This window comes from Chenopodium quinoa, unplaced genomic scaffold, assembly GCF_001683475.1.
Source record: "Chenopodium quinoa cultivar QQ74 unplaced genomic scaffold, ASM168347v1, whole genome shotgun sequence".
Taxonomy (NCBI): Eukaryota; Viridiplantae; Streptophyta; class Magnoliopsida; order Caryophyllales; family Amaranthaceae; genus Chenopodium; species Chenopodium quinoa.
In genome coordinates, this window is record NW_018743066.1 from 707,242 (window position 1) to 719,607 (window position 12,366).

The 12,366-nt window shown below is 45.4% G+C and overlaps 1 protein-coding gene across 1 annotated transcript; it reads right to left on the reverse strand.

The window, feature by feature from the left end:
- Positions 1 to 11,877: 11,877 nt before the first annotated feature.
- LOC110731134 (cysteine proteinase inhibitor 1-like) lies at positions 11,878 to 12,255 on the reverse strand. Its single transcript, XM_021910967.1, has one exon. It carries the CDS (start codon positions 12,253 to 12,255, stop codon positions 11,878 to 11,880), a length of 378 nt encoding a protein of 125 aa, XP_021766659.1.
- Between the last annotated feature and the right edge of the window lie 111 nt (positions 12,256 to 12,366).

Sequence of the window (12,366 nt, forward strand, 5' to 3'; positions counted from 1 at the left end):
TTGTTTATTAAAAACAGGTGGACGACTCATACCTTTTAGGCTCCATACTAAGTTTGAGTGACTATTAACCTAGGAGTTACTTAGTCTTCGTCACAATCTAGATTGAGTAGTAGAGGTACCAGGCGGCGTAGGCCGGCTAGACCCCTTGATTCGCCAATGTTTGTTGGCTATTAACTCAATAGGTTACCTAGTAGGAATAGGGGTTTGAGTGCCCTTGTTTGTTTGAAACAGGCGGACGACTCAAACTTTTTAGGTTTTATACCAAATTTGAAGGAGTGACTATGAGTTAACGTTGGAGTTACTCAGTCGCCGTCACTTTTGTTTGAGAAGTAGAGGTGCCAGGCGGCGTAGGCCGGCTAGACCCCTTGATTCGCCAATGTTTGTTGGCTATTAACTCAATAGGTACCCCCTGCATTTATCCCAAGTAATACAGGCGGTCATCTGACTCAGATGTCAACTGCTACCACTGGTTTGGTTAGTGATACAGTTATCCTTGTCTCAAAAACGGCTACGTGGTTGCCCTTGGGGACAGTCGTATAGGTGCCGTGTAATTAGTTTATAGAACAATGTTCCACCCAAAAGGGAGCTGCTCTCTGCGACGAATTTCATCCGGAGGGATGCCGTCGGACGCCTGCTATGATGTTGGGACAGGTCGTATTAGTTTTGTAGATTTGATCAGTTGGCTTGGCGCCTGGTCTGATCATTCGGCCGGTTGCCTTGGTAAGTTCTTGGTGAACGTAGGTGCTAAGTAAAAGAAGGGTAGCCGCCTGTTAGGCACAGGGTCGGCCAGGCCCTAATCTTTTTAGCTAAGTATTTTGAGTAAAATACTCAATGGAGAGTAGCCGACTGTAAAGGAACAGACGGCATGCCCCTCAGAAGATAGAGTGTAAAACTCAATGGAGAGTAGCCGACTGTAAAGGTACAGACGGCATGCCCCTCGTAATACAAAATTAAATAGTAAGTGCAAACTTTATTAAGTAGCTCTTTACTTTACATCTCTCAGAAGAAATATTTTTTAAGGTTATCTACATTCCAAGTTCGAGGCAACGGTTGTCCGTCTGGTGTTTCCAGACGGTAGGTACCGTCCCTGACTTCCTCATAGATTCGGTAGGGTCCTTCCCAGTTGGGAGTTAGTTTGCCAGACTCATTAGCCCTACCAACTGCTTCCATTTTTCTAAGTACAAAGTCCCCTACTTTGAGTGGACGCCTGTGTACTTTTTTGTTGTATGATCTAGTCATTCTCAGGCGATAGATCTCATGGCGCAAAACAGCATTGCCCCTCTTTTCAGGAAGTGAGTCTAATGCCAGGCGCATGGCTTCCCAGTTTGCCTCTTCGTTATACAACATTACTCGAAGAGTCGGCTCGTAGTGTTCTATTGCAAGAACAGCTTCCGCACCATAAGTTAGGAGGAATGGAGTTTCTCCAGTCGCCCCTTTTTCAGTCGTCCTAATGGCCCAGAGAACATGTGGTAGTTCATCCGCCCATAGGCCGCCTGCTCGTTCAATCTTTTTCTTGAGACCGTCTGAGATGATTTTATTAAAGGCTTCTACCTGGCCGTTTGCTTGTGGACGACCGACAGATGCAAAGTAATGTGCAATTCCTTGGTCTCCCAACCAGCTTTTGAGAACAGGCGTCTCAAATTGGGGACCATTATCAAAAAACCATAGACATGGGAACCCCGAACCGAGTGATGACGTTTTTCCAAATGAATGAAATTACATCTTTCGTCTTGATTCCCTTTACAGCCTCCGCCTCTACCCATTTAGTGAAGTAGTCAACGGCAACAAGTATATACCTTCTGCCGCCTGTAGCAGGCGTATATGGACCCAGAATGTCCATGCCCCACTTAGCAAACAGTAGTGGGCTGTGAATGGTAGTGAGGTCAGTAGCCGGACGGTGAATTAATTTGCCAAACCTTTGGCACTTGTCACATTTTTTCACCATCTCCATTGCATCTGCTTCCAAAGTAGGCCAAAAGTAGCCCTGCCGCCTTGCCCTTTGAGCAAGCATCCTACCACCTATATGAGAAGCACAGTAACCAGAGTGAAGATCATCTAGTATCTCTCGTCCCTTTTCAGGAGTAACACACTTTAAGAAGGGTTGAAGGTACCCCCTCTTGTGAAGTTCTCCTTGTATCATTTCAAAACAGGAGGATCGTTTTTTCAGTGTTGCCGCTTGTTGAGGATCATCCGGCAGTGTACCGTTTGTCAGATATGCCCTGATTGAATCCATCCAGGTTGAGCTTCTGTCTAGGATTCCAATAGGGTTTTCCTCGATGCTTCTCTTCTCCATTACTTCCCAAAAAACAGTTCGAGGAGTATCTGAGGAGGCGGATGATGCTAATTTTGACAGTGCATCTGCCTGGTTGTTTTCTGATCTCGGCACTTGGATCAGATGGAAATCCTCAAGGGAGCCGACTGCTTGTCGGACCGCCTGTAAATACTTGATCATGGCCGGATGGGTTGCTTCGTATTCGCCATTGTACTGACTCACTATCAATTGTGAATCAGAACAGGCGTCTATTTTTCTTGCCCCTGCCGCCTTGCACATGCGGATCCCGGCTAGTAAAGCTTCATATTCTGTCTCATTGTTTGAAGCCTGAAAACTGAAGCGTAGAGCATACTCGAACCTGTCGCCCTCTGGAGATTGACATACGACGCCTGCTCCACAAACATTTGAAGTAGAGCTTCCGTCCACATATACCTTCCAGACTTGGTCTGGAACTTGAGAGTCAGGAGGACGAGTCATCTCTACAATAAAGTCAGCAATCTGAAGTTTAGTCTTGACAATCATATCATCAATATATGCCTCGACGTTTCTCCCAATCTGATCAAAGAACACTGTGTTTATCATTCGTTGGAAGGTAGCCGGGGCATTCTTAAGACCAAACGGCATGACCGTGTAACAGTATAATCCCTGATCAGTGACGAAGGCCGTCTTCTCCTGATCTTTCTTCCATAAAGGAATTTGATGGAAACCAGAATAGGCGTCCATAAAACTCATCAAGGCATGGCCGGCTGTTGAGTCGACCAGGTTATCAATTTTAGGCAGAGGGTAACTGTCTTTGGGGCACGCCTTGTTCAAGTCTGTGTAGTCTACACACATTCGCCAGGTGCCATTCGGCTTTTTAACAAGCACCACATTTGCAACCCAATCTGGGAAGTAACATTGTCGAATGAACCCTGCATCAAGTAATTTTTTGACTTCGGCCGCTGCCGCCTGACCTCTTTCTTCACCATGGTTCCGCTTCTTTTGCCGTACCGGCTTCTTTTTCGGATCCACAGCGAGTTTATGTACTGCCAGATCAGGACTAATGCCTGGCATTTCCTGGACTTCAAATGCAAAGATGTCCTTGTATTCTTTCAACAGGTTGTGAAAGTCGTCACCAAGGTTTCTCAGAGCAGTCGTCCCAACTTTGACTGTTCGGTCAGGACGTGAGTCGTCTAATATCAGGTCCGCATGCTCACCAGCCGGCTGAGGGCGGAACTCATCCGACCGCTCCTCTGCCAATGATTGCTATTTTCTTGCTTTTCTTGCGGACTCTGTCTGGGACGCCTTTCTCTTTTTGTCGCCTGTTTCTTGAACAGGCGCACTCTCCTTGACATTGTCAAGGTCTGTTTTTTCTCCACTTGACCCAGTGGCCATAACAGTGGGCTTGACATCCGAGAGATAGCACTCTCGGGCCATCCTCTGATCTCCCCTTAGGGAGCCGACTGTTCCATTATCCCTCTCAAACTTAAGCAGCATAAGAGACGGGATTATAACAGCCTTGGAATTATTCAGGGTTGGTCGACCCAGAATCATGTTGTAGGCCGAGAGTTCCTCTACTACTAGGAACCGGACTACCATGTGTCGTCCTTCCCCTTTTTCGCCCAGGCGAATGGGTAAATCTACTCGTCCCAGTGGGTGGACGACTCCTCCTCCAAACCCTATTAAAGGGTGGGAGGCCGGATGTATGCAGTCCGTCTGATATTTCAGTTTTGACAGACATTTGCTGCTGATGAGATCTGAGGAGCTCCCGGTATCTATGAGAATTCGGCCAACTCTCTGGTTGGCCACTTTACATTCAATAACGAGAGGGTCGTCATGCGGCCCCCTTACCCCTCCTAGATCCTCTTCAGTGATGACAATCTCAGGAAATGTATATTTGGACGGCCGTTCTTGGTGAACGGAATTTACATCTAACCGCCTTATATTATCTTTGTTTCCCCTAATAGTGGGGCCGCCTCCTGAGAAGCCGCCTGCAATGGTGTAGACGACTGCATCATCTGTATCAGAACTGTCAGCCTGTTGATTCTTTTTGGACGACTGCTTTTTTGAGGAAGTGTTCCCCGTAGGTTTCTTGACATAAGTGTCAAGATCACCTTGCTCAGCCAAGCGGTCTAGGTACCGCATGAGACTGATGCAGTCATTGGTGTGATGACCAACGTCATCATGATAAGCACAGATTTTATCTTGGTTCCGGTTGTTTGCAGAACCCTTCATGGGGAGCGGCTTCTCAACTGAGAACCGTCCCTTTATTTCTTTTAGGATAAACTGGTTATCCTTGTTAAACACATACTTTGGGGAGTATGGTTTGAATTCTTTTTTCTTTTTCTGGGCCGGCTGTTTAGAGGAATCAGCCGCCCAGACCTCTTTTCTTTTCTCATCTTTGTTGGACGACTGTTTCTGTCGTCCCTCTCTTTTGTCGAACCTTTTCCCGTCCGACTGTTTTATTGTACACAGATCAGTCGCCTGTATATAGGCTTCTGCTTCAATCAAGGCCTCTTGAAGAGTCGCCACCCTTTTTCGAACTAAATCAAATTTGAAGGTAGACCCGTCATTGAGACCTCTAAAAAAGTCAGTATAAGCTACCTCATCCGGTAACCCTTGAATCTGTATTCTCATCAGATTGAACCGCCTGATGTAAGAACGAAGCCCCTCCTTCTCGCCCTGCTGAATTGTTCCCAAATCAAGGGTCGTTTTCTTCGCAGGGATGTTCATAGCGAAGTTGGAGGCAAATAAGTAAGCAAGCGTCCTGAAGCTGTTTACACAACCAGTCGGCAGGTTGCCGAACCATTGCTGTGCAATTCCTTTGAGAGTCGCTGGGAAACACTTGCACCAAGTGGGATCATCCAACCCTTGAAGGTACATCAGGTTGGTGAATGCCATCAGGTGGTCTTCTGGGTTAGTAGTGCCGTCATAGGCGCCTACTAGAACATTTTTTTACTTTGGCCGGCTGAGCGGCTTCAGTAATTTCCTTGGAGAAAGCCGATGGCTGTTCACCAAGTCTAAGCAGCCGTAGCTGCCAGTCCATAGGTTGGACGTTTTTTGCTGCAGGTCCACCAAATGGAGGTGGCTGCATAAAATACTGTTGTTGCGGCACAAATGGTAAGTTTGGTACCGCCTGGGCACTATGAAAGCCGGACTGACGGGAGGTGCCGCCTGACTGACTCTCATGGTACGACTGAGTATGCCTCATCGAGGCATTTCGCAAACTGTCTTGAAAATTTGAAGTAGAAGCCGACTCTGATAATCGGTCACTCTTCTTCTGCTCTAGCAGGAGCCGAGCATCTGTGAACGTTTGCTTTGACCCATCCGCCTGAATATGACGAACCGGTTTCCTATTTCCCGTAGGATAACGGAGTTTTGTGAAATCAAGAGCAGGTGGCTCTCGCTTCTTAGATTTAGGATGAGGAGTCGCCTCTCGCCCTTGAACTGGCTTCCTCTTCAGTGAAGTGGAAGGTTTCTTGGCCGACTGCTCTTTGACTGAAGCAGGCGGTTTTTTGTTGATCAACTCTTGAATCTCTCCCTTGAAGTCCCTCATGAAGGTCATGAGTTCGTTCCTTGTGATGGGAGCAGACCCATCAGTCGGCTGTTGCCGAGCAGGCGGTGCGCCTGCTGGCTCGCTTCCTGTTTGAAGATGCTCCCGTTCCCTCCTTTCGGTATGACGGGTACGTCGGGCCCTTAGGGTCCCGTCTGGAGCTGTATGAGTTTCAACTTCAAATTCACTTTCGGTATCATGGTCCGACTGAACTTGAGGATCGTCTAGGGGACGCCTCTCTTCAGGAGTCGGTACAGACTTGGATGCCATCTCTGAAGTACTCTCCCCATAGATGGCGCCAAATGTTTCGGGGTTTTCTGATGTCCTGCGGGAGAGTTACAATTCCGAGACTGGAACCGGACGCCTGTACCTGCAAAATAACGGAGACTCCTGAGAGCTCCGCCTCCAACGGTCAAGTTAGTACCTGATTAAGGAGTAATTAATACGGAAATTAAATCAATAAGATCTCTCTAGGTGAGAGTGTTTAATGTTGGTAATCTGCGTCGTTAGCGAGATTAGCCGGTTGTTGGTGTTCCGTAATATTTCTGTTTTCTGCTTGATTTCTTGATCTTTTAACTAATGAGGATTAATTAAGTATTTATAGCCTTGAGAAGCGTGCCACTCTCTAGGTTTAAGGTAAACCTAGGGCTGACCGGGCCTCTAGACTGGATTGGGCCTTGATGGCCGGTTTTCCCATTTGGCATGGGTGGACACGTGGCGTGCCTCGATTGGTCCGTAGAGGACGTATCTGTGACTGACACGTGGCAGGCTCCTATTGGCCTTCGTGAAGGACACGTGGCGGAACCTGGTTGGTCCACTTGTCAGACGGTGATTGGTGGATAAAAATCCCCTAATCAGTACACACTCCACATTGAGGAGTTTTCCCGAAATCTAACATGGTATCACAGCTTAGGTTTAGATCTCAAAACAATTTTCTCTAATTTTTGTTGGGACCTTGCCTTCACGATCTTCCGCAATTTCTTTCTTTTATCTGCCTCTTTTTCTTTACTCAGATTTCGGTTCCTATTCCTTTTCTCATTAAATTGCTGCTCACTGTTATATTGCCCTGCTGCTCACCTCTACATTGCGTTTGTCATGACAAAGGATGATAATTCCCCTCCACCTCCTCCACCGACTAACGAGTTCCATCCGGCGCTCACTGTCACCAATATCAAGAACGCAATTCCTCTCACACTCGATTATGAAAAAGTTCAATACTCAAATTGGGTGGAATTGTTTGAGAATCACATGGTCGCTTATAATGTTTTAGATCACATTGATCCAAACACACCTCGACCTTCCGATGTCTCCGACGCATTTTGGAACCGCTTGGATGCCATTGTTAAGCAATGGATTTACGGCACCATATCCTCTGATCTTCTTCAAACAATCCTAAAGAGAGTCTACAGCACAGCAGACATGGATCGGCTCAAAGATATTTTTTAGGACAACAAGAGCACACGAGCAGTGTTTCTTGAAACACAATTGAATGCAATTCACCTTGATGCTTTCCCGAATGCAACTGCATACTGCCAGCAATTGAAAAGTATTGCCGACCAACTTGCGAACGTCGATCAACCGATTTTCGATCAGAAACTGGTTCTTCGTATGGTTGCCGGCCTCAATAAGACCGATTATGACACGGTCGCCACAATGATTGCTCAAACTGACCCTTTGCCTTCCTTCAACAACGCCCGTTCGCGACTCCTCCTAGAGGAGACGCGGTGGAACAATGACGCCTCCAACTCGCCCTCTGCTTTCGTCGCACAGCAACAGCAATCAAGTGCTGCGACGGAGCCCTCATAGCAGCAACAATCGGCTGCCGGCGGTGGCCGTGGCAGTGGCGCCGGCGCCGGCCGTGGCAGAGGTGGGGGTAAAGGCACACGAGGCAAAGGAAGGGGTCAAGGCCGTGGTCAAGCTCGAGGTTCTGCTTCACAACAACCAAATTCGAACCAGCCCACTCAACAATCTTCAGCGAATGGGCCAACTGGCCAACCATGGGCCCAACAAAACTCATGGCCTCAGCAGCAAATTAACTGGCCACACTGGCTGTCCCACCAGCTCCATTTCCAACTATGGGCCATTATCAGCAGCGGCCCAGTACTCCAAATTAGCAGGCCTACTACATTGGAGCTCCCATGTATGGACCTCCTATGACGCCCACAGAACTTGGCAGTGCCTACTCATCACTGGGGTTGTCTACACCAGATAACGGGTGGTGTATGGACTCGGGAGCCACCTCTCACATGACTCACACTTCCGGTAATCTTCTTCCCTTGTTTAATTTAAGCACTAATAATCATATTTTGGTTGGTAATGGTCATCGTATTCCAATAACTGGTTATGGTCATACCTCTTTTCCGAACAAACTTACTCTTAAAGATGTTCTCCTCGCCCCTCAAATTATTAAAAACCTTATTCCAGTTCGTAAATTTACCTCTGACAATTCGGTTTCCATTGAATTTGACCCTAATGGTTTTTCTGTAAAGGACCTTCGAACGGGGAGGGTAATCACCAGATTCAATAGTTCCGGAGATCTTTATCCCATTACCACCAATTATCCGACCACTTGTCTTGCCACTTCTCTCACCACAGTCACTCCCTCTACTTAGCATGATCGTCTAGGACATCCGGGAGCACCTTCTTTAAGCTTTCTTAGGAGCAATAATTTCATTAATTACAATAAAGAGCACCACTCTAGTTTTTGTAATTCTTGTCCATTAAGGAAACATGTTAGACTTCCTTTTTCTGATTCGATCAATAATACTTTTTGTGCTTTTGATATTATTCATGCCGATTTGTGGACATCTCTTATTCGTAGTTGTAACGGTCACAAATATTATTTGGTTTTACTTGATGATTTCACTCATTATGTTTGGGCAATCCCTTTAGCTTCTAAATCCCAAGCCTTTCAAGCTTTTCTCACTTTTAGACAATATGTGCAAACTCAATTTGAAAGACCTGTTAAATGCTTTCAAAGTGATCATGGTCGAGAATTTGATAATGATTCTTTCAAAAAATTTTGTCTAGATAATGGAATAGTGTTTAGATTCTCTTGCCCTCACACTTCTCCCCAAAACGGCAAAGCCGAACGCATGATTCGCACCATAAATAATATCAATCGTACTTTACTCTTCCATGCTTCTCTCCCACCTTCCTTTTGGGTTCATGCTTTAGAGACTGCTACTTATCTTCTAAACATTTTGCCAACCAAGTCCTTGAAGAACTTGACCCCGGCTCAAGCCCTCTTTCGCAAAAACCCATCATATGATCATCTTAGAATTTTTGGTTGTCTTTGTTTCCCGAATTTGGCCGCTACCGCTCCTCACAAGCTCTCTCCAAAATCAACTCCATGTGTGTTCCTAGGCTACCCTTCCAACCATCGTGGATATAAGTGTCTTGATCTCTCCACTAATAAAATTATTCTCTCTAGACATGTGATATTTGATGAGTCGAGTTTTCCAGCAAAAATTTGGAAAAATTCAAATTGGCAGACTATGATTTTTTGGGACTTAATGACCAATCTCCCTTGCTCACACACCCCTTTCTTCGATATCAGCTTTTTGAAGCTAGCCCAACTGCTCCCACTCAGCAGCCCCAAAACCCAGCCCATATTCCCCGAGCCCATCCCGCCAGCTATACACCTGGGCCAACTTCAGCGCCTGGGCCAGCTTTTGCTGGGTCGTCAGCACTGAGCCCAGGACACACACCCCCTGCCATACCCCTTTGCGGCCCACTTGCGGTCATCTAAGCCAAGCACCGGTCTCCCCGCAAACCCCACTGCTTTCCACCCCAATTGCCACCACTTACTCCCCGCCACCTATGCGTGGCATCGCCCTTTGCAGCCCACTAGGCCACCACCCCCATCTCCCCGAGTCACCCGTAGTCAACGGGGCATTTTTAAGCCAAACCCGAAATATTGCAACCTCACCGTTCAAAAATCGGGTTCCCCTCACATTAAATTACCTCTTCCAAAATCTTATAAACAAGCTTTAAATGACCAAAATTGGAATGCGACGATGAATGATGAGTATAGTGCTTTAATTAAAACAGGGACATGAGATTTGGTGCCTAGACCTGCGGGGGTGAATATTGTTAATTGTATGTGGCTATTTAAGCATAAATACAAGTCTAATGGTGACCTTGAAAGGCACAAAGCTCGTCTTGTATGTGATGGTAGGTCGCAGGAAATTGGTGTGGACTGTGATGAGACGTTCAGCAGTTAAACCGACCACTATTTGAACTGTTCTGAGTTTAGCACTGGCTAAAAAGTGGTCAATTCATCAATTAGATGTCAAAAATGCCTTTTTACATGGTGATTTGCAGGAAACTGTTTACATGCATCAACCTCCAGGTTTTGTAGATCGGAGGGCACCCTCTCATGTTTGTCGGCTCCGCAAGGCTCTTTATGGTTTGAAACAAGCTCCCAGAGCTTGGTACCAACGCTTTGCCAGTTTTCTTATTAAATTGGGTTTTGTCATTACTAAAAGTGACACTTCTCTATCTACTTTTCGGCAGGGAGATGAAATGGCATATATGCTCTTATATGTTGATGATATTCTTTTAGCTACCTCATCTGACAGGTTGCGCACATGGATAATCTCTCAGTTACAAATTGAGTTTCCCATGACTGATTTGGGGCCTCTGAGTTATTTTTTGGGTATTGCAGTAACCCGAAAACCTTCTTATATGCTACTTTCGCAGGAAAAGTATGCACAGGAGATTTTAGAGCGTGCAGGGATGGCCTCTTGTAAGCCTGCCACCACTCCAGTTGACACTAAGTCCAAACTTAGTGCAGATGCAGGGCCACCTTTTCGGGATCCTAATTTGTATCGCAGTTTAGCAGGTGCTCTTCAGTACCTCACTTTTACCTAACCAGATATTTCCTATGCGGTGTAACATGTGTGTCTTTTTATGCATGATCCTCGGGAACCTCATTATGAGGCATTGAAACGCATTCTGCGTTATGTTCAGGGTACCATTGATCACGGTCTACATTTATATCCTACTGTTTCACATCAACTGATTACTTACACTGACGCTGACTGGGAAGGTTGTCCCGACACCCGACGTTCCACATCGGGCTACTGTTGTTACCTTGGGGACAACCTCGTCTCCTGGTCATCTATGCGTCAACACACATTATCCAAGTCGAGTGCAGAAGCAGAATATCGAGGCGTCGCAAATGTTGTCTCTGAGGCGTGTTGGCTCCGTAATCTTCTCCTGGAGTTTCATTGTCCTCTACGGCAGGCTACTATTGTTTATTGTGATAATGTCAGTGCTATCTACCTTTCAGGCAACCCCGTACAACACCAACGCACCAAACATGTGGAGATGAATATTCATTTTGTTCAAGAAAAGGTTGCGTTGGGACAAGTTCGGGTTCGACATGTTCCTACTAGATATCAGTTCGCAGACATTTTCACTAAAGGCCTACCGCGGGAATTATTTCTGGAATTTCGATCCAGTCTTAGCGTACGACCTCCTCCCGCTACGACTGCGGGAGTGTGATAGATATTATATTTAGGATAATATTTGTCACAGTTTAGGATATATTTAATGTATATTTTGTATGTTTATCGTATCTAGGATTCCTTATCCTAGCGTTGTAATCTCTATATATTTGATCAATGGTACACACTCCAGATTGAGGAGTTTTCCCGAAATCTAACATGCACCAACACGTTAACTTGGTATAGTAATGTTGTTGAATTGATCCATGCCACAAATCTATGAATTGGTAATAAATATATTATTGGAGTACATAACATCAAACACATACATATATAAATATAAAGAATCAATCATCTTTTTATTGGAACAAAGACATCAATGACATTTATGAATGATTTTATAAAGTATCATTCAAGGTTAATACTTTGGATATTGAATAATGAGACACTTTCAAGAGTGAATTCTTAAATTTGATCGATCCTAATGCATATGATACAAGAATGAAAATTATTTATAGTCGAATATGTTTACATTTAATACAACGAAACACAATGCAAGCACATAATTAATTAAATTTAACCTATTACGGTATGTCTAAATGTAATATGAAGTAATATACTTATTCCGTAGTTTGATTGAATGAGGTGAGTTTCATGAAATGTTGCCAAGGCCTTTCATACACCACAACCTCATAACGGTGGACATCGGCGTGGCTGCATAGCGTCTTGGCAGTGATGATAAGGCGGTAGTTGAGGCCGGCAACAACCTGAGTCCACCCCTTAAGGATGCTCAACAACTTGACCTTGTGGCCTTCATCTAGCATGTTGTGTTCCTTCACAGCAAATTGCGCCACCTCAATCACATGTGGATCACTTAGGTTCGTTATTGGACTGTAGCCTCCGAGAGGCAGATCCGGAGGGGGAATCTCTTCAGCGGCGGAGACGACGATGATGAGTAGAAGGGAGAAAAGGCAGTAGAGTTGAAGATCTGTCCTCATTTTTGATTAGTTCTAGATCAAGAAATGGTATAAAACTTAGGGAATGTGTTATTATATAAACAAGGAATTTGCTTGGGATATTTCCTTTGGACCCTTGGTTTATGCAAAAGT